Source organism: Cervus canadensis, chromosome 2 (assembly GCF_019320065.1).
Source record: "Cervus canadensis isolate Bull #8, Minnesota chromosome 2, ASM1932006v1, whole genome shotgun sequence".
Taxonomy (NCBI): domain Eukaryota; kingdom Metazoa; phylum Chordata; class Mammalia; order Artiodactyla; family Cervidae; genus Cervus; species Cervus canadensis.
The window spans coordinates 47,103,199-47,129,830 of NC_057387.1; the positions used below are offsets into that span (position 1 = coordinate 47,103,199).

Here is a 26,632-nt window from a genome sequence, read left to right on the forward strand (position 1 = left end):
TGGCTCCTGTCAGCCATGAGTTTGTTATGAAGGAGACACGTGTTATAACTGACTGATAAAGAGCCAGAAAGCTTAGCTCATATTGCTGATTACCCATGTATCTTTGAATGAGTGATTTAAAATCCGAGCCCTAATATCTGCTTTGAGTGAAGGTCATAATGTTTATCTAACCTACCTCATAGGGAGTTGTGAGGGTCAAGTGGAATGGTGCACATAAAACTATGTTTAGATATTTAAGAAAGGGGAGGATGTTGTTAAGAGTTTCTCAACCGGTAAGAGATTGAAAGAAGGTTTGGTAAGTAATATATAGGGAAAAAAAAAAAAAAGGAACCATTAATCCCCTGCAATAGTCACTCCTTTTATTTCCCATGCCACTTCCATCACCTCACAGAATGCTGCCTCAGTATATAATAGTCTGATTATCTAAAAAAACTGTCTCTCAAAGTATGGTGTGCCTACTGGTGGGACACAAGATTATTTTAAGAGGTACTTGAAAATGTATTTTAATAGTTCTGTTTACTAGAACAGTATAGAATAGAAAAATATAAAAATACTGTGATTTCCCAAATTATTTTTGAGAATTCAGCTAAGTATAAAAAGTGAATCAATTTAAAATGAATTAAATATAATGAAGTACAAGTATTACACAGATCTAGCAAACATGGCAAAAGTAGAAGGCAGAAGATTTTAGGAAGCACTGACAAAAGTGCTCTATTTGAAAACAGTCTTATCTCAGAGGAGCTTGTTGGGGCTATTTCTGGTTGATCTCTGTTGATCTCTTGTCTTCAACAACAGTAAGAATAACAGTAAAGAGCTTTGTTGACATTCTCTCCAAAGCTCACCCCATATTCCCACCTTCCCTACTCTGGTTGAATGTACTTGCCCCACAAGGAAGGCAATTTGAGCCAAAGTATTGTTTTATTCCTTCTCCAAAAAATACACTTTTCACCCTACATTACACAGGATTCAAACCATGGGTGCACCTCTATACAGGGCATGAGTCTCTACTTTGAAAATAAGAATTTACTCTTAGTATCATAAACATACTTCAGAAAGAATGCCTAAGTGCTCTGTAAAGGTCTGTAACAGTCCTACTGGAACTGATTGCTCAGTGCAGGCCTTGAGTATTTGCCAGGCCCTAGCTGCATCTTAACTGCTAAAGGTTAAAAGCTAGTGACAACTCTTCTACTGCAAGGCTTATTTTGCAAGCCTTTGATGACAGGGCTTTCATTTAGGATGGCTTCTCCAGGCTTGTTGAGAAACCAATATTGACCTGATGTGACCTCAAAAGAAAGCAGCATAGTCTTCTATATTAAGGGAATTCAGTGAAACATGTTGGATTTTTCTCCAAATATAATCTAGTAACTTAAATAGCGATTGAAACTAAAATAAAAAAGCATCATTTATTAAGAAAAGAAAAATCCCTTCATGTATTTTCCTGAGAAGTTCCTGGTCTAATAGAGACATTTTCTCTCACCAGCAGTCATAGCTAAGGGCAGTCTGAGATCCAAACCAGGGTCTCTCTGGTTCCAAAGACGGGGACTTTTCCCCATACCACAGTCCTTTTACTCAAATCTTTATTGATTGATGTCAAAGAGTGGCACTTTGAAAATCATTTAATTTCATTAAGGAGAAAAGAGAATCAGAATTTAATTAAGCTATGGAGACGGAAATGCTTGCACAGCATTCATGGGGATTCCCGGGAGACTGTTGGGGAAATGCTGGGACCCCATCGCTGCCTTGGCTCTCTGTGTTAGATAAAATGACTAAGCCACATTCCCGCTGGGGCTGAGCTAGAAATGAGTCCAAAGCAGGGACGAAGGCTGACACACAATCTTTATCTCTGCGTGTGGATCTTTCCCCGTCCCCCGGCCCCGACAGATGTAAAGAGTGGAGGAGACGGAGGGCCAGGGGTGCCTTGAGTGCCTTGAATCATTAAGGCAGGGGGTGATATGGAGCTGTTTGAAGAGAGAGATTTCCCTCACCCGACAGAGGTTTTTCTCCCTTTGACAAATTTAGCTGAAGAAATCTGACAGCAAACCACAAGCTTTCTTTGTCAGGCTGAGCAGGCAAGAATCATGTGAAATATTTTCCCACGCCACTTCCACCACCTCATAGAACCCTGCATAAGTATTCAATAGTCTCCGTTTTCCTCCTGTTTTTCTATGCTCAAGGTCAAACAGTTACTGGAAAGCTGACATCGTTGTTGGCCGTTGCATGGTTTTGCCACTTGGCGGGTGAGTTGGAGCAAGCCCTTCCTCTTGGTTTGCCTGTGGTGAGTTGCCCGTTGCTGAGTTATGCAGACACTCTCGGCAGAATCTGCAGAGACTTGACTTGTTAACCTCCTGACAGCAAATTCCCAAGGAGGGGCACCAAGCCTTCCTTGGTGTTGTAAGGCAGACACATCTTCCACATGGGCACTCAAATTGTTGCTATTATCTGTCTCACGAAATGGATCACCACAAGGAACTTGTTCTGAATTAGTCCGGGTCCCTGAGTCTCAGTTATTTTTGGCACTGAAATACCTCTTTTCCTCTGTTCTTTAAGCTTATCCCTTGGTTGTGCTGCTTGCCTCTAGCTGGAGTCCTTCGGAATGTCTGGTTCTGGAAGCTGAGCTCATGATGCCCTGAGATTGCAGATTGGCAGGTCTGGCCCTGGGAGTGAGGTTACTCAGGTGTTATCAGACTCTGCCCACAGCCAGCAGCTCAAACCCCCACTGAGGCTCATGTGATAACATCCCAGACTAATGGTCTGCTATGAAACACTCCTCAGCATCCCCTAAAACTCTGTTATCTGACAAGCATTTTGTACTTAATTCCCAGAAAATGCGAAATCTCTGGGTTCTTGTGGGTTTTCTGAATGTCAAGTCAGCACAACTCTAAACAGCTTTTGAAGTAAGTGCATAGAATGTGCTTGGAATAGCAACCTGCCTCCTCATTTTTGATAACAGCTTGATTTAGTTTTACTTATTCTGTTAGAACAGAGTCCTTTATACTGGGGTAAGTGGGCTACCCCCCTCCCCCACCTCCAAGAGTCCTCAAAGACTTTCCAAAGATACCAGACCAAGATAGCTGACATGGATACATTTCCAGAGCTTCAGTTTCCACATGATAATTTCCCCAAATTGATCTGCCTTTGATGGAAATGAGGATGCCGGTCAGGCAGAAGAATGGGAAGAAACTCAGACCAACTCTACAAACATGGCTGGGGCTGGGTATCCAGGAAAGAGAGAAGGACTCTATGGAAGTCAGCGCGGCCTTGTGGAGCATGCCTTGAGGTAGAGGCGAGACCTAGGAACTCAGATCTTGTTTTCCCAGGGACAGCTGACCTTTCCTAGGGTCTTGCCCTCCTAGAGCAGAAGTAACTGTGACTGGAAAAGGAATTTCCAGAAAACACTTCAGTTGGTGCTGGTTATCGGTTTAAACCGTCAAGTTGAATTAATAACAAGACCCTACCTGTGACTTGCCAATTCATTAGGTGAATATAGTGACGAGTATGTTTGGGGAGGGGAGGGTTTCAATGAATAATTTCACCCCTAAGAGCTCTACACACTGTAGATCCGTTACTCTCCCTTTATAAATGGCTCAACATGCATTTTGCTTAACAAAAGCTTAAAGGAGGACAAAAGAAAGATGAGAAATAAACTTGCATGTTTGTCGCTCATTCAGTTCACAAGGTCTTTTCACATTATCTCATTTAATCCTTTTATTTTTCCTTTGCCGTGTTTAAGACAGACACCACTAGGGTGAGGTCCCTCAGCTCCTGGCCTCTAAGTGAATCTGCCCCTGTTCCTTGTGTATGGCAAAAACCACCACAATATTGTAAAGTAATTAGCCTCCAATTAAAATAAATTAAAAAAATAAAAGAATTGGAGAATAAAAAAGATCCTTCCCACAATGATTGTGGGATGCAAGGTGTCCCTGCCCCTGCCCAAGGCTAATTCTACTTCCTCCCCTTCCTTGGGGCCGCATTAATCATCCCCCCTAGCTTTAGCATCTTCCTTTCAAAGTACTCTTTTTCCCACATATTAACATGGTCAAATCTCTCCTGTCTTCAGGGAAAGAAAACCTGCCTAACCTGATGTCCCTCTGTCTCACGCCTCGGTCCTCTGCTGTCTGGTTTCTACCTCCTGTAAGACTGTTCTCTCAGAGGCCAGTCATCCAACCCAGTAGACAGCTTTCAGTCTTCATTCCACTCAACCTCCTTTCTTGAGCCATTTGGCACTTTGAACCAATTCCTCCTCCTTGAAACATCCTCTTTCCATGGCTTCCAGGGTATCCCTTTTTCCAGACCTTTTCCCATCATCTCTAGCTAATCCTGCTCAAGCACCTTTGTTGGGTTCTCTTTCTTCACCTGCTTTTTAAGAAACTATTATTATTGAAGTATAATATACACATAGAGAAGTGTACAAGTCCTAAGTTTACAGGCTAATAATTTCCAAAAACTGAACACACCAAAATAACTCGCACCCAGATCAAAACACTGTTTCCAGTGCCCCCAGAAATAGTGACAATCACCTTTGCAGCTGCCATGCAGCCAACTTGCCCCCTCAAAGAGTAGCCACCCTCCTGATTTTGAAAATCAAGTATGAGTTTTGCCTGGGCTTGAACTTTATGTAAATGTGAACTCTGAATGCTTTGTATCTGGCTTCTTTTGCTTATCATGTGTATATGGGAGAATTAGCCATCCCACTCGTTGCTGTATGAGCTTTGACTGAGAGAACACACCACAATTCATTTATCCATTCTTCTGTGATGGGTGTTTGGTGAATTTCCAAGGTTTTGCTACTAGAAGGCATGATAGCAGCAAAACACTCAGGTACCTGCTTTTAAATGGTGAATTCTCTAGATTCCCATCCTAAACCTCTCCCTATACCTTGTCCCCCAGAGAAGCTTGGAATATTTGAGGGGCAGATGGGCAAAGATGGCTTAGACATGAAAGCCAGTGTCCCCTCTCACTAAATAAGAAAAAAGCTGCCAGAAATATTTCACATAATTTTTTTCAATTATGATTTTTGAAAGTTTAAATTTATCAAGTTAGCCCAACAACAACCTGAATTCCAAAATTCTTATACCGGAGATTAAAGTAGTGCCGGGTAATGTGCAAGGGCTTCCCTGTTGGCTCAGATGGTAAAGAACCTGCCCGCAATGCAGCAGACCCGGGTTTGATGGAGAAGATCCTCTGAAGAAGGGAGTGGCTACCCACTCCAGTATTCTTGTCTGGAGAATTCCATGGACAGAGGAGCCTGGCAGGCTCCATGGGGTCGAAAAGAGTCGGACACGACTGAGCGACTAGGTACATAGGTAATGTGCAAGATTCTCATAGGAGAGATTAATTTAGAAAATATTATTTGCTTTTCAGCATATAGGGCCAGTGATTCCATAGTACTACTGAAAGCTTACATTCTGTTATTTTGGTCATTAGCTTCTACTCCACAAAAGTTAGCAGGCCTTGGACCTCTCGATGACACAGTGTAAATGTTCTAGCAAGGCACAGGAGACAGTGAGCATGGCGATCCTACTGCAGGAATCAACCAAGTCGAAGCAACATGTGACAGCTCCAAGTCACAAGGCTCACTGATAAGACCACGTCAAGGAAGAGTCAAATCGATTAATAGATGAAATTGAGCTGTAGATACTTTAGGTAAAACCAAAGTTCTGGGATTATACTTGCATCAAGTCTGTAACGGAATTTTTAATGTATTTTGCTACTGCTTTACTTGATAATTCAGAAATTATTTTTATTTTGATATAACCATTCTCCAAAAAAAGTCAGATCAAATCTAGTAGTATAATTAGCAATCCATAGAAAAAGATATTAATTTTATACTATCCTGAGGAGGTAGAAAAAAAAATCTCATTTTTCTCACTACCCAAAATTTCATGATTTGGTATTTTTATCCTCCAAATATAAGACATGTAGAGATTATTTTCTGAAGAAATTCTTTTACTCTGTGCCAAATGGTTTGGAAATAGTCATCGTTTCCCTCTGATGATAAACTATGTGGTATTGCTTCTACTTTTAAAAACAAAGAAAAAAATGTGTTTACAGTTTCCCTTTGAGGCTCTTTAGAAAGAATTCTTGTAACACTTAGTGAACAGTAAATAAATGTTAAAAAAAAAAAAAAGCTGGCTCAAAATTGGAAACAAATATCAATATCACACTTGATTCATTGGCCACCAAAGTATAATATGTAAAGAATCAGTTGACGTAATTTTCAGTTTAGATCAACTATGAAAGTATAGTCCCAGCTAAGAATTCACAATGGCTGATGTGCTTTGAACCTGCCACACATCTTCCCACTTGTTATGCCTGCACGCTGCTTAGCATGTTTTAAAAAATTGTCAACCTTTTCCTAATAGATAGAGGAACTGACAGTATTGAATATTTTGGAATTCCTTTGCTTTCTTAAAAGATCCTCATTACAATGTAGTTCTTTAAACTTGCTGCAATTCTGTTGAGTTTTCTGCTATATTAATATTGTAATCATGCACTAGCTAGGTACTTTATTCAGATACATCTCACAGGCTGCAAATCAGTTCTTGCCCTATGTCAGTGGTCCAGGTGATAACCTCTACTTGATTACGATAACTCATATTACTCAGGAGTTTTTTGGTTGCAAGTGATAGATGCCAAACTTGAGCTAAGTTAGGCAAAGTGGATTCTATTGGAAGGACTGGGGTGTCTTACAGCTAAATTGCCTGGAAGAAAAGCAGGAGAGCAGCTGTGTCCCGGGAACAGCTGGAAGCAGGGCCACAGCTGGAAGGAGGGCCACAGCTGCAGCTGAGACTGCTGCTCTCGGCCTCCGTCTCTCCTGTGCATTCCCGTCATTCCCTCTCACTACAGATCGGATTTCTGTCCGTGGTGGGGTGCACAGCCTTGAGGCCACTGCCAGTCCATGGCATGTGTATGTGCATGCAGGTGCCCACAGAGCCTCTCAGTTGTGTACGACTCTTTGCGACCCCATGGACTGTAGCCTGCCAGGCTCCTCTGTCCGTGGGATTCTCCAAGCAAGAATACTGGAGTGGGTTGCCATTACCTTCTCCAGGGGATCTTCCCAAGCCAGGGGTTGAACCCACGCCCTATAGCACTTTTGAACAAATTAGAAGGCGGAGACAGCTCCACAGTTGCATAGTTTGGTGAGAAGAGGCATCTTCGTGAATTGAAAAAGGCACACGTTTTTCTTGGATGCAACCAAACCAGGGCCCATGGTTTGGTCAGTAAAAGTAAGCGAGATTTCACCCACTCCACTCTTCACCTGCATAAAGTAGAAGCTGGATCTAATGACCTAGCATGGCCTCTGATTTCACTACCAACTTCTGTACTTCCGTAATGATAAACTCAAGCTTCTCTCAGGTTCACAATAAAACATTCTGTGACTAGGCTCTGACTGACCCAGTTAAGGTCGGAAAACCACTCGTGACCAATCAGCTCTGACCACGGACCCACAGCATTTCCTAGTCTACTGTACACCCTTTCCTTGGCATTAGGGTCACCCCCAGAAGAGAACAAGTCTGTGAGTCAGGCAGCCAATCTGTTGGCAGCTCCTACCCAGGTTTGGATATTTTTCTTTTTTTGGAGAAAGTTACATAAACTGAATTGTATTCATTTATTGCACTATTGGGGCTCCACAGGCAGTACTAGAAGTAAAGAACCCACCTTGGAGTGAGTTGACACGCCCCAATGCAGGAGAGTTAAGAGAACACAGGTTCAATCCCCGGGTCAGGAAGATCCCCTGGAGAAAGGCATGGCCACCCACTCCAGCATTCTTGCCTGGAGAATCCCATGAACACAGGAGTCTGGCGGGCTACAGTCTGCAGAGTCAGACTGGACTGAATCGACTGAGCATAGCACAGCACACTACACTATTACCTTATCAAATATTATTGAATAAGTTGAGGAAATGTTATTCATTACAATCGAAGGAGTTTGAGAATTTAACTGCCAATTATTTAGTTTTAAATCTGGTAGGAATAAACTCAAAGTTAGAAAGCAAGATATTTTCCCTTTTATCTTACACTGTGATGTCTCAAAACTATCTTTATGCTTATGACATAGATTCATACTACTTCCCACCCCACCTTTAATCGCTGTTTTCAAAGAAATATGTGTCCAATGATGGATTAGGGAAATATTCTATTTTCTTCAGCTTGTTTCAAATGAACGATTGTTTTCTATTGGTATTAGTTCATTATCAAATTTATCTCCACTCCAACATTACAGTGCTTCTGATTCATTTAGCTTACATATTTTCCTGAGTATTTTTTCCAAGAAGAAACTTCTTAAAATTATAAATTATTTTTCTCTGCTACAGAATTTTTGCAGAATCACTGGTACAAGTAATAAAATGTTTCTTTCTTGATGACATTGCATTTCAACCCTCAGAAATAGAAACAAAATCTTTAAAACTTCATCATTTGTCTTGAACTTCTATACTTCTGAAGATAAAATAGGTTGATATAGTTTGTCACTTAACTTCACAATTACCAAACCATGCACAATTCCCAATCCTCGTGTAGGGTCCTAGCATGAAACCATTGCATTCCCTACATTTACATCAACTCTAGATTTACCCCCAGTCAATTAGTGTTATTGGTGATAACTGTAAGATTAAAATGTGAAGCTATTAGCACCATTCTTGATTAACTAGGCATATTCTCAGTAGCATTTGAGAAAACTGAGAACATAGGATTTATTTTGACATAATTTTTAAACAACTATAGTTACCTGCAAGGAGTAAAGTGGGGGAATTACACCTAAATATAGCTATAATATTTAAAGAGTAAGTGTCCTCAATGTCACCAGTCGTTAGGGAAATACAAATCAAATCACAGGATACCATTTCATACCTGCTAGGATGGTTACTGGGCTTCTCATGTGGTGCTATTGGTAAAGAACCTGCCTGCCAATGCAGGAGATGTAAGAGACTTGGGTTCAATCCCTGAATCGGGAAGATTCCCTGGAGGAGGGCGTGTCAACTCACTCCAGTATATTTGCCTGGAGAATCCCATGGACAGAGGAGCCTAGCGGGCTACAGTCCATAGGGTTGCACAGAATCAGACATGACTGAGGCGACTTAGCACGCACACACAGGATGGCTATTATAAAACAAAACAGAGAATAGTAAATGTTGGTGAGAATATGGAAAAATTGAAACTCTTGTGCACTACAGATGGAATGTAAAATGACGCAGCTCTTATGGAAAACAGTCATTTTTAAGACAATTAAATGTAGATTTACCATTTGATCTAGCAATTTCACTTCTAGGTACGTATCCAAAAAAACTGAAGGCAGAGACTTGAACAGATATTTGTGCACCTATGTTCATAGCAACATTATTCACAATAGCCAAAATGTGGAAACAGCGCAAATTACTGTGGATCAATGAGTAATGAAATATTATTTTGCCTTGAGAAGGGAAGAAATTCTAACATAATGTTACAACATGGATGAACCTTAAAGATTATGCTAAGTAAAATAAGCCAGACACAAAGGACAAACACTATTTTTTACTTATAGTAGTGAAATTCATAAACACAGAAAATAGAATGGTGCTTGGCAGGGAAGGAGGGAACAGTGTTATTGTTTAATGAGTATAGAATTTCAGTTTGGTAAGATGAAACTCTTCTGTAAGTGTATAGTGGTAATGGTTGGACAACAATATAAATGTACTTGGCTCTACTGACCTATACACTTAAAAATGGTTAAAATGGTAAATTTTATGTTACATATATTTTGCCACAATAAAAGTAGTGTCAACATCAAAAAATATTTGTGTAGCCAAGAACATCAGTTACGTGGGAATAATGCCGCTGCAGTATCATCAGTTGACTTTAGCAAAGTGCTCAAAGTTTAACATTTTCTGTTGTAACTCAATGAAAAACAGAATATTTGTCTACTGTGACAAGACACAATTTACATAGCAGATATCTGATGACTACAACTTCTTCCCTTTGGGAATTTGAAAGGAGGCATGCTTCTTCACCAGCTGTAGCTCCCCACAGCAATTCCACACACTCTCCAAGTTTATCCTCCCTGGGGAATCTACTTAATCACTCCCAGGGCTTAATCTTCTGTTTATATGCTGATGAGTCCCAAATCTATGTCTCCATCTCAGAGCAGCCTGCTGAATACTTCCAGTCAGATACGGAGGTCATGGGGACCTCAAAGTTAATATGTCAAATCTGAACCCATCTTTTCTCCCACTTCCTCTTACTCCCCTAGGCCCTCCTCTGGCCTTCTCCTCCCAGTTACGGGCAACACCAGCTTCACTATACAGCCAGCCAAGCCCTAAATTTTAGTTACTCTTTCTTCTCCCTCCTTACCCACTTCCAATTAGCCACCCAGCCGTCTATGTCTCCCTTTTGTCTCTCCAGTCCCTCCCCTATTACCTGCTGCCTTTGCTCAGGCTTTTTATTTCCCCCACCACTCCCGCCCTACTGCCAGAGTGAATTTACCCCTCTTGGCAGCCACTGGATTAAAATCTGCAATAGCTTCCTGCATGATTAAACCCATACTCTGTAGCATGTAGCAATATCTTAATGATTCTGCACAGCGCCTGCTTCTGTTTGGGTGTGCCCTGCACCTGTGGACCACTGAAGGATCACTTCATGGGTGCTCAGGAAATCTCAGTCAAGTCAAAGGTACTCATCAATTTGTTGGTCTAGTTCCCTTTCTAGTTGCTTCTTTCAGCGTTTCTCCATCCACATCCTCCACTTCAGCCTATTGTACTTCTGGTTTTCCTGGGCAGGATTAAGCTAGTCCTGCCTCTCTGTCTTTGCATGGGGTTTAAATGAGATGTTCAGGAACCCAGCATTGTCCCTAAGCACAGTATTTAATCTTACTAGACTTCTTGTTCCTTGTCTCATAAACACCTACCATACAAAATTATAGTGAGGATATAATGAAATGACATATGCAAAAGTGGTCTGTAAACCGTAAAAATAAAATGTTATCTTGTAATTCATCAAAGCCTATCTTTAATGCTGCCACCTCCAAGAAACTTATTTGATATCCTAAGCAGAAACCAAAGAAATGATGCTTTTGTATTGTGGTGCAGGGGAAGACTCTTGAGAGTCCCTTGGACAGCAAGGAGATCAAACCAGTCAAACCTAAAAGGAAATCAACCCTGAATATTCATTGGAAGGACTGATGCTGAAACTGAAGCTCCAATACTTTGGCCACCTGATGCAAAAAGCCGACTCATTGGAAAAGACCCTGATGCTGGGAAAGATTAAGGGCAGGAGGAGAAGGGGATGACACAGGATGACAGTTGGATGACGTCATCAACTCAATGGACATGAGTCTGAGCAAGCTCTGGGAGATAGTGAAGGACAATGAAGCCTGGAGTGCTGCAGTCTGTGGGGTTACAAACAGTCAGACAGGACTTAGACTGAACAACAAACCAGAAACCATTCTCCTCTTCTTGGAAACCCCACCATACACAGCCTGTTTGGGTTGCTCATGGATTCCGTCACACTTCTTAACTTATCCAAGTTCATGTCTCATGTCTAACAACCAGATCATTAATTACATGAAGTCAGCAGCCATTCCTACTCTATGACTCTCCCTCCACCCTATCAAGGTCTCAAGGGTCTAGAGTCTTTAAAAAGAAAAAAGCAACTACTAAGATTTGAAACGGTGGAGAATAAAAGTTCCCAGTGGTGAAGTAGCAGAAAGTCTTCTGTGTGAAATGTTTGGGATCATGGATCCACCTGCAAATGACGAGTCCATCCACTGTGAGCTGGAATGATAGTAGCTTATCCACCCACTATCTCTTCTCAAGCCTAGACTGTGTCAGATATGACTGGCCAATCACAGCCTGTTCTGCTGAGCATGGAGTTTCCCAGCAACTTTTCCACCACAGCCCCAGGTAGCAACAACTAGTTGATCAATTTCAGCACAGGAGAAAAAACTCTTTACCATCCACTAAACTCAGAGATGCCTACAAATAGCTGACCTAAAGTCACTACAGAGCAAGATAAAGGTTTTTAAAAAGGAGAGATGACTTCAGATCTGGCAAGTGATCTGGCTGGGCTTTAAAGTAGTCGTCAGTCCTTGGGTGCTGGCTCAGGGCAAGCTATTTCAGAGGACACAGCCCACCTTATACTTATGGGGAGAGATTCTGTTCCAAACCGAAAGGTCAGAGATTCCCAAAGGCATATCCCCTTCAGGAACTCTAGGAACCCCTTTGATGCACAGGGAGTCTGAGGGTCTTGGTTTCCCATGAAATGCCCCCACCTTGATTCACTTAGTGCTCAGTCACTCGTGTCTTCCCAAAAAGAAGCCAACAGAGTGTCAGCCTGCTTTCCTCCACGAAGGGCTTATGTGTAATTAAAAGGGATTATGCTTTGAAGAAAGTAGCCTTTAATCACCCAGTGAAGGACACAGCAGCCTAAGCTGGAGGTGCTCTGGGCACCATTTATGTCCATTGCTGCCTGTGAGCCCCTGTCATAGACGGAGGGCTGGGAGTGATCTCCAGTCTTCCGTGATCACCAGCATGGGCTTTGCCAGACAGATCAAGCTTCTGCTCTGGAAGAACTGGACCCTGCGGAAAAGGCAAAAGGTAAGAGAGGAGACTCTGTGGTCTCGGACTGAGGAGGTGTGGAGCAAATAGACAATGGAGAGAATGGGTAGGGTGGGAGCAGGGAGGGTGAGAAGCCAGTGCGTTGGTGGCTATTTGTCACCGAAGCAGCAAGTAATGTCTGGCTCCTCACTGTGCCTCTCTGACGAGTGTCCTTCCCAGGTGTGCTTCTCTGTCCTGAGGTAGCCGCCTTCCATCCACAGCCCAGCATGGCCGTACTACGAAGTCAGCTTTTGCCTGCCCTGCCTATGAATCCATTGCCTGCCCATCCCTCCCCTTCCCCTGGTTTTTAAGCCTGCCTCTCTGTCTGCATTCCCTTGTGCATTCATACTGTGTGGCAGAAAGAGTCCAAAGTCCTGAAAATCAGACTCAAAGGAAAACTACAGTTTCCAAGAGCTTCCCAAACCAATGATACTATATTTCATTGCTTCTAAATGGCAAACTTTTTTCACATTTCTGAAATCAAACTACAGCTCACAATCAAGTGATAGATTTCTTAGTGTGCAAAAATAACAACCCATCAAGAAAAGTAACAATGCATCTTAGAGTCGATGAGATATAATATCTTATCAGCACCAGAGATGTTTACTGAGCCTTCCAGTGAGCACACATGGGACTGGGCTGGACCAGGGACTTAAAAGGCACAGATCCTACCCTGGACTCATTCCTAGTCTGGCTGAGAGAAACTGCAGTATGTTTTGAGACCAAGAGCAAGAAAAAGGAACACAGGCCAAATATCCCCTGAGAAGAACAGCCAACAGTCACAAGAGATCCGAGGACCCCAAGGGTGTACATGTAAATCCAACTGGCCTCTGTAAATTTTTCCTGGGAAAGGATACAGAGTGAATATAGAACTGTAAATACTGCACATTGCTGCGGCCTCAGAGTCATGGAAATGCTGGATGACCAAAGGAGTCAAGAGAAGAAGAAGCGGGGGAGGATTGAGTGGATAGGACAGAGAGAGAGCCAGGCGAGGTAGGGGGAGACAGCGAGGAAGATGGGCTGTGGGGAAGAAGATTATGGATCTGTTCCAAGCCTCGATTCAGAGTGGGTTTTTGTGGTCAGGACAGGGTTTTCGCGGGTATTGGAAAGGAGGCTGGAGAAGGAAGGGGCCAACAGATGGAACATCTGAGGACCCCTGATGAGTATCTCAGTCACAGTCCAGTCAGAGGGACTCTAATGGAAGGAGGCATTAGCTGGTAACCAAGCTGGTACCTGAGGATATAAAACAGCTCCAGGTGACATGGAGGTAGCAATTGCAGGATACAATTACCACCCCTACAGCCGAGAGAACCAGGGAGAAAGTGGGATTGCCAAGTCTTAGAAACACAGAGGTGTTGTCAGCAGAGCCGAAATGCAGATCTGTGAGGAAGGGACACAACGAGGCCTCAGGCTCAGACCCAAGAGGAGGAAGCCCTGGCTGACAAGAGGGTTTGGAGCTGAGAGATGACAGCTTAATAACTGGCACAAAAGGGAGCAGCAAGGGCCACGGTCAACCAGTGCCCAGATGATCCTTCCCATTTGTGTGTCTTGGACAGGCCTTAGGGAGACTGCAGGAGAAGCCAAGTTAGGACCCATTCCTACTGGGAGACACCACTGTCCTCAGGCTGCTTTCCTTTGTCAAAGCTGGTGTGATTTTCAAATTAGCACTGAAGTTATATGTTACCCCAAGAACCCTATGCTAAAAGTAATCAGTGGCTTAATCTCTATTTCCAGGAGCTTCCTTTGTAGAATGCAAATAGGCAAAACTGAAGCAGGCTCGTTATTAAATTCATTCATTTATTCATTTGCTCCTTCCGTTAACAAATACTTAGTAATCGACTCATTGGAAAAGACCCTGATGCTGGGAAAGATTGGGGGCAGGAGGAGAAGGGGGCGACAGAGGATGAGATGGCTGGATGGCATCACCGATTCAGTGGACCTGAATTTGAGCAAACTCAGGGAGATAGTGAAGGACTGGGAAGTCTGGCGTGCTGCAGTCCACAGGGTCGCAAAGAGTCAGACATGACTTAGTGACTAAACAACAACAGTAATAGCCAGGCACTTGGCCAGGTGCTGGGCACACAATAACAAACAAGACAACCACGGTCTCTGCCTACATGATGTTCAGTCTAGATTTTCACTCAATTTTACTCTCAATGTGCTCTTCATGGTCCTCAAAAAATGCACCCAGGGACAATAGCTGCTGGTCTGAAATGATTCCATTCCTGTGGCAAGTGTGTTGCTGTTACAGAGAATAACTCTATTCTCAAAAACCCTATCTTCAGTACCCTATTGGCCCAGAGGCCCTCACGGTCTCTGCTTGCTTTCCCTGGTGCTGGTGGTGGTCTCTGTTCAGGGATTCTATCTTCTCCCCAGTATGCTTCCTGGAGGTCACACTGCCAGCCCCTCTGTGGTGAGACAGGGCCTTTCAGGCTGAGGACCTTGGCTGGGGGAATCGCCCAGGATGCACATAGTCAGGCCTGACAGTCATTTGGTGCCATTGTGATGATGGAGATCGAAGTCTTTGTCTGGTGTGCCTCCAGCTAGCCTCTCCACTGCTACATTCCAGGAATTTCCAGGATGTCTGGGTATGATGGAGATATCTCCACAGCCCCCAGTAGCTCTGATAGGGACCTGTGGCCCCTTCTGTAAACTTTTTGGAAGCTTCTGCCTTCACAGAATGATGACTATAAGAAAGAAAAGAAAAAGAAAAAACTCACCCAGCCCAGAACCCAGCTCCTAGGTTTTTAATTCCTCAGACTTTCATGGTTTTGGATGTTTACTATTGTGGGCAGAGCAAGAGCAAAAACCAGAAACCACATTTCCCCCTTCCTCCTCTCTTTATCCCTTAAGGTCATAAAAGAAAAGTCTTCAGATCTCTGCTTCCCCCTCCCCCATCCCTTTGTTTTTCCTTCCTCTGTTGACATTTATCAAGTATTACTGAATGTCTGGCACCGCACTAAGTATCACCTCATTTAACCCTCACCTCAATTCTGTGACAGAGCCACCACTATTATCCACATGGGCATCAATGACGTCATTGAGTCTTTGGAGGTTAGTGACTGGTGGGGCTGGACCCAGGGCTCTAGGACAGGCAGACATGCCAGTTACCCCACACTGCCCCAGGTAGCAAGCCCTGTGTAGTAAGTTGGTCAGGAAGACAACAAAGATAGGGTGGCCATCTAGTTTATCATCCAGTCCAGGGTAGCTTTAAAAGTGAAAGGAGGCACTAATTATGGGTATACCTGAACAATTAGTGTAAAGTGATAACAGACCTGGGAAAGTGGGTTTTATGGTCACTATCTGTGACCTAGGGGCTTCCCTGGTGGTTGAAATGGTAAAGAATCTACTTGCAATGCAAGAGACTTAAGATCAATCCCTGGGTTGGGAAGATCACCTGGAGAAGGGGATGGCAATCCCCTCCAGTATTCTTGCCTGGAGAATTCCATGGACAGAGGAACCTGGCGACTACAGTCCATGGGGTCACAGAGTTGGACATGACTGAGTGCCTAACACTTTCACTTTCTGTGACCTATTTATCCAGTGAGTTAGATAACCCCTGTCCTCATGGAACTCAGAGCCAGGGGTCGAAGCAGGTGTCTGTGCACAACTACTGAGCAGAAAACCATGTGCAATAGTGGAGTGGAAGGTAGCATGGGGCAGGAGATGAAGATGAGCTCTGGGAGCTCAGAAGAGAGAATGGGGTTGGCAGGGATAAGAGCAGACTCCTCAAGGAGTTCATTCCCCAGAGTATGCATTTCCAGTGATAAGAGCTCTCCCAGTTCCCTAGCAAATACACACTTGTTCATATTTTCAATGGGGCAGGCACTGTGTTGAGTGAGTTTATAAAGACCATTAGGTGTGTCTCTTGCCCCTTAGAGCCCACAGTCTAGGGCCCCTTGGTGTCATCTCCCTGGTCCCAGCTTCCATATCAGGGCAGGATATTTGGGGAAGCCTGAGGGTTCATGGAGCTTCCCAGGTGGCTTGGTGGTAAAGAACCCGCTTGCCAATGCAGGAAACGCAGGTTTGATCCCCAGGTCCGTAAGATCCCCTGAAGAAGGATATGGCATCCCACTCAGCATTCTTTGCTGGGAAATTCCATGGACAGAGGAGCCTGATGGGCTACAGTCCATGGTGTTGCAGAGAGTCAGACACGACTGAGCGACTGAGCAGGCATGCAAGAGGATTCGTGAAAGTAGGGGGGTTATCATTTCCTGGACCCCAGACCTGGGCATCTGGTATATCCATGACCTTTGACCTAGGGTCCGGAATTAGGTGAGGAGAACCTGGCAGGTGTGGGGAGGCTGGGCAGCTAGTTCCAAAGCTCCTCAGGTCCTGGGGCCTACTCATTCAGGATGAGAATCCTGTCTCGACTCTCAGTGCAGAAGGGAAAATCATGCAGCTGTTTGGATCCTTGGCCACCCGCTTTCAAATTGAAAACAGAGTAGGAGGGAAGAAAACCTAACTGACCAAGATTTAAAACAACAAGCATGACTCTGCCCTTCCCTGTGACCCCCTCCTCCCCTAAGCAGATTGAGTGGTAAAGGGGGAGGATGGGGCCAAAAAAAAAAAAAAATAGAGAACAAGGAAATACCAGTTTGAGAAAAAAAATTTTCCACCAGCCCCTTCTGAGCTTCGGCTGGGCTTAATTAAAGTTACAGACATGTTTAAAGAGGAGGGGTGTGGGGAGCGAGAGCTGCTCTGAAAACATGTTTTTAATTACACTGTGGAATTTCTCCCTAGGGTATGCCCGTGCACAGCTGAGCATCAAGGACAAAGATGCCGCTCTGGGATGGGGGTGCTGAGCACATGGTTCTGGGGTTCTGGGGGAGGGGACGAGGTTGTTGCGGGGACTTGTCAGGCTAGAAAGGCTAGAAAAGAATTGCTGGTGGTCTTTGTGCAGGAAGTGAAGTGTGAAATGCAGCCCTCCCTAAGCAAATGCTCGCAGAGTTGGAACAGTAACACTGACTTCTCCAAAAATGCTTTTCAAAGATTACCAACTACTACCTGGGCCAGTGGTTCTCAGTCCCAGCCACACACTGGAACTACCTGAGAAGTGTTAAAAAAACAAACAAACAAACAAATACCAAACTGATGTCCCATGGCCAGGCACCCTGGTGTCACTGATGTGGGGCGTGGCCCGAGCTCCCTCCAGATTCCTGCATTCAGCCATGTGAGAACGGCAGACCTAGGTTGATGAAGGTGATCGTTTGAGAGGCAGGGACTTTAGGTGGAAAATGGAGCCCCTAACTCAGAGATGTGGTAAAGAGGAAAACCTGCAAAGCTGTACTAGTCCTCGCCCTCAGCAAAGGGTGAAGGAGGAAAGTAAAGTTCTGAACTGGCCTCCTCCAATGGGTGGACTTTCAAAGACCAGATATTTCAAAACTACAGGTGTGAGTGAGTAAGTAGGTAAGAGAATGTGTGACTTACATGACAAAGAGGGATGAGATGGACTAGCCTGGGTTTGGGAATTTTATCCATGGGACAGGTAGGCCAGGCTGGCTGACCCTCCCCTGGCCCAAGATCCTCCATGGAGTAGGGGACAGTGTGTGGTTAGTTTTCTCAGAAAGCCTCATGCTTCCAAACTGAAAACTGAGCAGTTTTGACTCCAGAAAGGGAGAAAAAGGAGGAAACGTGAATGTGAGCAGAGGGCAGACCTAGGACCTTGCAGATAATTTAAATTTTAACTCCTTGCTCTTCAGACTTTACAATGTGCTGTCACTTAAATGTCCCTGTGACCCTTGTGAGAAGTGAGGGTCAGTAATAAACGTCTCATGTCCATAGAATGTTTCTACATGCCAGACTCTGCTTCAGGTGTTTTACTCATTTCATTTCAACATTTACTCAACTCATTTCATTCTCAGAACTGCTCTGAGGGGTAGGTCCTGACAGTACTCCCATTTTACAGATGAGACCCCAAGGCATGGGGAGGTCGAATCGGTTACCCGAGGTTGTACAGCTAATAGCAGAGTCAGCTAAGAACCCCTGGTGTTGATACACTTTAACCCTCAGTATAAGCTATAGGATAGAATAGGCCCATTTCACAGATGAGAAAACTGAGACTTGGAGATAAGTCAAGCCCCAAAGTGATTCCTAACCTTGGTCTCCCCATTCCCAAATCAGCATCAGTGTTTCATACACCAGCCTATTCCCAAGTAGGCATTGCTACATGGAAGGTGGCCGACTTACTAGATGAAAGACAACCAATGCTGCAAGTAGTTGTCTTAAGGAAGAGTCAAAGGTGTAGAATTTGGACTGGTTGTCTCATTTCCTTGGTGAGGACACCAGGAATAAGTTTTGGTTTCATAGCTTGCACCTGTCACTTGCATTACTATCTTGCAGAACTTGCTCTCCTTACCAACTGATGGGGACGGGTTGGAGAGTGGGTGGGATGGGGAAATTTGGGATGGAAGGTGTGAAGCCAGCATACTGTCAATGAGGGAAGCAGTTTGTTCAATTTGCAAACTGTTGTTTACCTGAGCCGCTGAGTCACCTCCACCTTTCCAGAGAAGGCTCCTAGATCAGTCTTGACAAAGATTCACTCATTCCACCAATATTTACTGGACACTTTTTATAAACTTGACCCTGTATTGAGTGTAGTGACAAGGATAGATGTGGTCCCTGCTCTCAGGGAGCTTATAGCCAGGGAGGGATCCACCTTCATGAAGGAGTAATGACGATGAGTGCCATGGGAAGCGCTCTAGTGACCAGCAAGAATGGGTGAAACAGGGTCACTGTGGACAGTTTTTACCCCTCCACCCTTGATTTGTATGGCCTGGGGGAACTGCCAACATTTTTATGACTATCAAGTGTGCTTGGAGTCAGTCCTTTTAATACTGGGTGGAACTTGTCCGATTTGGTATTTTGCTCCCATTTGGGGGGAGAATGTATAGGAGAAATCTTGAAAACAAGTGGTTTAAGGAAGAATCTACTATTCTTTCTTCTTCCCATAATGTTTGTGTGAGTTTGTGTTCTAATACATCATCCCTAGACATATTTTGGATAAAAGGTTTTGTAAATGTTACAACAGCATAATCACCACCTATCCTGAACATTTTTTTTTTCTTCAATGTGTTATCTTTTTTCCCTCATTGACTTATGTTATGATTTGTAATAATCTGCTTGCCAGCAGACCTAACCAACAGAGAAGGAACAAAGATTTATTGAGCATCTGCTGTGTTGTCTACAATTCTCCTGAGAATTTAAGTACATTAGTCCTAACCAATAGAAAAGGAACAAAGGTTTATTGAGCACCTGCTACAGTGACCACCATTCTGCTGAGAATTTAAGTACATTTCTTTGGAAGGAACAATAAAGGGGTAAATTTAAAGCCACATGAATAGCCCCTAGCTGATCTATATAGGCTTACATTTCTATTCTCAGCCATCTGCTTAAATTCTGCTTTAAGTTTTAATGCGTTTCTGAATGGGGGTTGGGTGGAAGAACTATTACATTCCCCAATACATATCTCCCCCCACCAATAATCCCACACCTCCAACCACACCCTGACATGCTATGCCTTGGAGTGCACCTTTATTCATTCATTCAGTGACCACACATGCAAAGTCTAGTGGCACTATGAGAAGACAGGGCAGTGGGGAGGAGCAAAGCTCTGGGCCTGGAGACAGGAGGCTGGATTTTGGCTCCAATGCTGTACTGCCCATGAGTTACTGCACCAGTCACCTGCCCTTCCTGGGCCCCTGTTTCCTCATCTGCAGAAGGAGAGGTTATCAGGAGACCTTTACCACCTGCAGCATCAGCATTACCTGGGAGCTTGTTAGACATGTGAGATCTGATAGGGCCTTACAGAATCAGAATTTGCATTCATGTGCACAACAACATCCAAAAAGCACTGAAGCACTTATCCTGATGACTTTTGATGCACGTACTGTGCTAACAAAGTTTTCAATTGGGTTGGCCAAAATATTCAGTTGGATTTGTCCATATTCTTACAGGAAAACCCGAATGAACTTTTTAGCCAATCCAATAAAATAGAGGCAAATTGGAACCCAGATGGACACCGAGTCTCGGGAGTCCAATGTATCAGAGTAGAGGCAGTATGGAAGGTAAGGTTTAAAAAAGGAAGTCCTGTAAGTATACTACAACCAAAGTCCTGTTGCAGAGACAGACAAGGAGATGAAGTGTGTCTGCTCGAGGTATGTTTCCTGTAATCACTTAGAATCACTGGTCTTTCTCACTTTGTGTTTTGTTTTTCCAGATTCGCTTTGTGGTGGAACTCGTGTGGCCTTTATCTTTATTTCTGGTCTTGATCTGGTTAAGGAATGTCAACCCCCTCTACAGCAAACATGAATGTAAGCATAACAGGGGTGGGGTAGGGGGAGCCTTGGTTTGCCCGGAGGTCCTATCACTTTGTTTAGAAAGGGTGTGGGGACTGTGGGCGCCAGGATCTGATCTGCTTGTCATCATTTCATGCCTAGAATGGAGAACACAGACGTTATGCAAACTAACTTTTAAATCCTGCACATTCTACGCAAATACTTACATGTGGTTACTAAAGAATTGTGTAATTACTTTTTGTTTGGTTGTTTTTTTCTACACCTGAACTCTTTGTACTTTTAAAGGGAACAGATTATAGATGAGTTCTTTGAACTATTAGATTGGCCAAAAAGTTCGTTCAATTAAGATGTAGATAAACCCGGACAAATTTTTTGGCCAGTCCTGTATTTTGAAGACAGTTTAGGGATATGTTAGGCATGGTGCCAAAGAAAAAATAAGAAGGGACATCGCCAGTCCAGGTTTGATGCATGAGACAGGGTGCTCAGGGCTGATACACTGGGATGACCTTGAGGGATGGGATGGGGAGGGAGGTAGGAGGGGGGTTCAGGATGGGGAACACATGTACACCCATGGCTGATCCATGTCAATGTATGGCAAAACCACTACAATATTGTAAAGTAATTAGCCTCCAATTAAATAAATAAATAAATAAAATAGAAGGAACAGAAAATAGTGTATTAATAATGTAGTATTTTTGGACCCCAGATGTGTCCTGGGACCGAGGATGAGCCTATGTGTGCCTCTGTTATACTATGCCCCCCAGAGAAAGCTTTCACCTGGTTTCTGGCCAGGATGACTTCTTCTGGCTCTTGGCAGCCGGTGCGGGATCCTCAGGAGTCATACCAGCTGCTCAGTCCCCTGTCCTGGCTTTCCATCCTCTTGTTGGTGAGTTTCAGGCCCCATATTCTGAATCAGCCTTCTGTTCATCAAACCCTTGCTTGTTTACCTCACCCCTCAAGGAGCCTATAACCTGCGCTCCCTCTTTAATGCTTGGGGGTAGATGCTCAATACACAGTTGTGGAAGGAATAGACAAACCTCTTCTCCTCCTTAAACATCAGCAACGCGTGGAGGCTTCTTGCACTAACATCACTCTACCCCTTCCATCTCCCCACGATACAGTGTCTTCTCCTCTGTTCCCCCGTCACACTTCCATCTATGCCTCTATTAGGATATGTTTCCATCTCACCGCTACACTGGAAGCTTGAGAAAAGAGACCCTATCTCCAGCACCACCACAGGGCCAGACATACATTAGATGCTTCTGCTTCTTAAATGTTGGTAAATGAAGGAAAGCACCAGAAGGATCAGGGTCCATCCTGCAGAGGCTCTGGCTCCTAGGACCTGCATCCTCCTTAGTGTCAATGACCAACTCCTTGTCTTCATTTCCTGTCTTAAAGGCCATTTTCCCAACAAGGCGATGCCCTCAGCAGGAATGTTGCCATGGCTCCAGGGAATTTTCTGCAATGTGAACAATCCTTGTTTTCAAAGTCCCACCGCAGGAGAATCTCCTGGAATTGTGTCGAACTATAACAACTCCATGTAAGTGCTGGGATTCCCACCGTACACCCTTTATTCTCCTCTTGCCTCGGGAGTTCGTGTATGTGCGCGCAGAGCATGTGCTGCTGAATAAGTGGTCTCATGGCTTGCAGAAACCTTAACTTCAAAGGAACAGGGCATGTTTCCACTCTGGAACATTCTATATCAGCTGTCAGGGCACTGGAGGCCAGAGGACAGAATTTCTTGGTCCTTATATCCCCAAGATATGACTAGGAGTCTGATGTCAGCAGCCTGCTGAAATGTGTCTACTGCCTCCAGCTCATCCATCTGCTCAAGCGGAGTCACTGGATGAGAAACACTCCATTCCCCTTCTGATTCCTCATGTCACTCTCCACCCTGGATCAACTCTGAGTGATCTCTGTTCTTTTAAAAGTTTTCTTGGACATCGAAAAGCTAAGAAAATTGTCAGGGGGACCTTTTGAGGGTGAATGAAACCAAGTTTACAGGGTGACATTTGCTTCTTGGAAGAAAGACAATTTCCAAATCCTCTGTCATAAATGCCATTAGTTCCCTTGGTTGGCCAAATCTTAGGATGTTGCTTGAGAGCAGTAGTTCTTAACTTGTAGGGCTGAAGACCGTTCCCAGAAGCTGATGAAAACTGATGGTCCCCTTCCCGAGAAAAACGAGGACACACACACCCACAGAACATTACACTGTGCAGATGATTTCAGAGCATTTGTGGACTCCAGGTTAATGACCTCTGTCCTGGGATTGAATTTCAAGTCAAATTCCATAAGAAGAGAGTCTGTATTTGGAATTCCCTTGAAGTAGATAGGGGGACTTGATGTAGCATGTTCTATAGTCAGAGGCTCAGGAATAAGGACACAGTTGTCCTTCAACCACTGGGCTGACCTCCAGCTGCAATTTGTGATGCTTACGCCCAAGGGTCACCAACAAGGGCTTGTTGGAGTGCAGGCTTCACCTACTTGTATAAACATCACGTCAGATGGAAACTGAGATATTGGGTTGCTCCAGTTCTTTCCTTAGAGGAGATCTGGATATAATTCCGCCGGGGCAAAACCACATTTTGACAAAAAGAAAAAGGACATTTGGTAATTCCACTTAATACTTAGAGGTAGCCATCCCCACTGGGAACAAAGTGTGACTGCTTTTGCCACACAAAGGCAAGAGTAGTTGTGACAGAGACTGCCTGGTCCACAAACCTATAACATGTTTGCTAACCTCTGGTTTATTGGAAGATAGAAGAGGGAACACAGAACACCCGTCTTCCTGGAAGACAGCATTTTAGCTGGGCTCCCCTGGCTGCAAACACCACCTGGAAGCTTTCATTTACAATTTGTACTTTCGGCTTCAGCCTCCTCGAGGTGCCTAAGAAGAAACACTTGCCTACCCAGAGAGATCCCATGGGTCGCATGACAGGATCAGGGGAGCTTTGGAGGTGTTTCAGTGGCAGCTCTGTGGAGCTTTGGTGGGACTGGCGCTGAGTGTCCACAGATCGAGAGGTGGAACTGGGGAGGGGAAGCGGCTTCGGACTCCAGCTGTGTTCCGCCTCTGAGCCAGGAAATCTGAGTTTCATGTTTCATGCACATAGTATGAGTGAAATGTTGGCTTACTCAAAATTCATTTGCTTGCAAGGCAGAGAAACACATTTAAACAAGTTTAAACCTCAGAGGGAAAGATATAATTTGGACACTCAGTTCAGTTCAGTTCAGTCGCTCAGTCGTGTCCGACTCTTTGCAACCCCATGAATCGCAACACGCCAGGCCTCCCTGTCCATCACCAACTCCTGGAGCTTACTCAAACTCATGTCCATCGAGTCGGTGATGCCATCGCATCCTCTGTTGTCCCCTTCTCCTCCTGCCCCCAATCCCTCCCAGCATCAGGGTCTTTTCCAATGAGTCAACTCTTCACATCAGGTGGCCAAATTATTGGGAGTTTCAGCTTCAGCATCAGTCCTTCCAATGAACACCCAGGACTGATTTCCTTTAGGATGGACTGGTTGGATCTCCTTGCAGTCCAAGGGACTCTCACCTTCTTAAAAGGCCAAGAACAGCAAGCAGTTCTCTGGGAGGGGGACAAGAACAGAAGAACCACCAGGAGCTGCTCCCTCCTGTCTGAGCCTACAAGGTCCAGCCTCTCCACCTCCATCTGGGGTTCTATTCCATCTGCCTCTCTCCACTGACCACTCTGCCCTGCTTCTCAATGCCTTGGCTGGTGCTAGTTGCCCAGTTCATGACACCTGGGCTTGGGCAGTCAGAAGAGCATCTCTGAGTACCATTCAAATTCTTGGGAGCAAATCTGTTTCCCCAGCTTTATTTCCCTTGTCCAATCAGCCTTGGCAGAGGTGTGTGTGTTCATGCATGCAAGGAGAGCTTTGTAGATTAAGTATGGCTCTTAGAACCTGAGCATATGAATGGCTGGAAGGGCAGGTCTCAGAGAAATGGGTACTGGCTGAAAAGAGCCCCTACTAATATCTCCTATAATCATCCTATCTAAGACTTCTTGGAGGAGAAAACACATAATGAAAAGAGTTGAGAAGTGACCCAGCCCTGCCAAAGTTGGAAGACTTTTGACAACAAATTGCTCAGAGCCCCTGTTATCTTATATGTATAAGGAAATAAAAATATCTCCTTTTGTCTTGGCAATATTGAGAGGATATATAATGTAGTTATAATGCAGCGGGGTCAAGCAGGTGGTATCTTAAAAAATTACACAACGTATTATAATGATGATGAAAATGACAGCTATGTCTTTAATGATGAGGCTCTTTCTTACAGCTTGGCAAGGGTGTATAGAGATTTTCAAGAACTCCTCATGGATGCACCAGAGAGCCAGCACCTTGGTCAGGTTTGGAGAGAACTCGGCACCTTGTCCCAGCTCATGAACACCCTCCGGACCCACCCCGAGAGGATTGCAGGTGAAGTGGGCTTCAGTGTTCTTAAGTATCACTTGCTTCTCATTTGCCTCCTCCACCAGACAAACTGAAAATATAGAATGGAATTAGAAGATTTGGTTGGAAAAGATACCAGAGGGTGTAGGAAGGGATCTAGAGACAGGAGGAGGCTTACCTTGGTGAGAACTCCTCTTTCTGCCAGGCCTGAAGGTGGGAAGTTAGGAAGGAGAGCAAGAAAGATCTCATCCTAGGTAAGTCATGAGATAGGAGAATGTGGAGAGAGATGTGCTCTGGAAGGTCTGAGGCCAGGTGAAGGGGGAGGAGTTCAAGGAGCCTGGAAGAGTTGTGGACCACATTCACAGAGTCCTAGAGAGAGAGCTACCCAGGACTGTGTAGAAGCAATGCCAAGTAGCAGTAAAGAGCCAGGAAGATCGGTGCACATGTTTGTTGTTGTTATATCTGTTGTTTAGTTGCTAAGTCATGTCTGACTCTTTCTGACCCCATAGGCTATAGCCAACCAGGCTCCTCTGTTCATGGGATTTCCCAGGCAAGAACACTGGAGTACGTTGCCATTTCCTCCTCCAGGGGATATTCCTTACCCAGGAATCAAACCCACATTTCCTGCATTAGCAGGTGGATTCTTTACCACAGAGCCACTGGAAGCCCAGAGCATGTGTTTATCACGACATAAATATCTATAGTCTTTCTCTTTCTTCTGGTAATATTCAGCACCCCAGGCCCTGAGGCAGAGCAGGTGCAAAGTTGGGGGAAGCAGGATTTGGGGTGGTAGGGCTGGTAGGGAGGTACCAGGGAAGGTCCAGGAGGCCAGGGGATTGAGGGCAGTGATCAGACTACACAGATAGGGTCCAGGCTGCACATGGATGAAGGAGAAGCCAGAAGGACTGGAATTGCCCAGGGGAAATGGAGAGGCAAAAGAATAGAGGCCTCAGAGGTTTCCATGACGCTGGTTACAGACTGAGAAAACAGCAGGATAGAAAGATTGACAGCTGTGGTCAGAATGTGAAATATGTGGATTCAGGATTTCAAAGGCATGCAGGACAAATGAGAACAAGCCCCCAGGTATGGCCATGGTGGTTGAAGTGGAGCAGAGGTGAAGGTTAGGTGATGGGAAGGCAAAGGAAAGCAGGCTGGATGGACATGGAGGTTGTGGGGGTAGGAGAGCCCGTGGAATCCAGGAGCGTGAGGAAGGAGGGGGAAGGAGCTCCCTCTCCCATGTTCCCCTCTCCAGGGGAAGAACTAGAAACAAGCAAAACCCAAACCCAGAAAGCTCCGAGGTCTCTTTTCAGAGCACAAGTGGATGTCGTATGTGGTTGTCACGTCCGCCAGAGGCTCCTCTG

At 44.6% G+C, this 26,632-nt stretch overlaps 1 protein-coding gene across 1 annotated transcript in view; it reads left to right on the top strand.

Moving 5' to 3' along the window:
* The first annotated feature begins 12,499 nt into the window (after positions 1 to 12,499).
* Positions 12,500 to 26,632, top strand: part of ABCA4 (ATP binding cassette subfamily A member 4) — a 133,598-nt gene continuing 119,465 nt past the window's right edge. Inside the window, exons 1-4 of the mRNA XM_043448860.1 lie at positions 12,500 to 12,565; positions 20,784 to 20,877; positions 22,261 to 22,402; positions 25,159 to 25,298. Of these exons, the coding sequence (XP_043304795.1) occupies positions 12,500 to 12,565; positions 20,784 to 20,877; positions 22,261 to 22,402; positions 25,159 to 25,298 (442 nt within the window). The remainder of the gene's footprint in view (positions 12,566 to 20,783; positions 20,878 to 22,260; positions 22,403 to 25,158; positions 25,299 to 26,632) is intronic.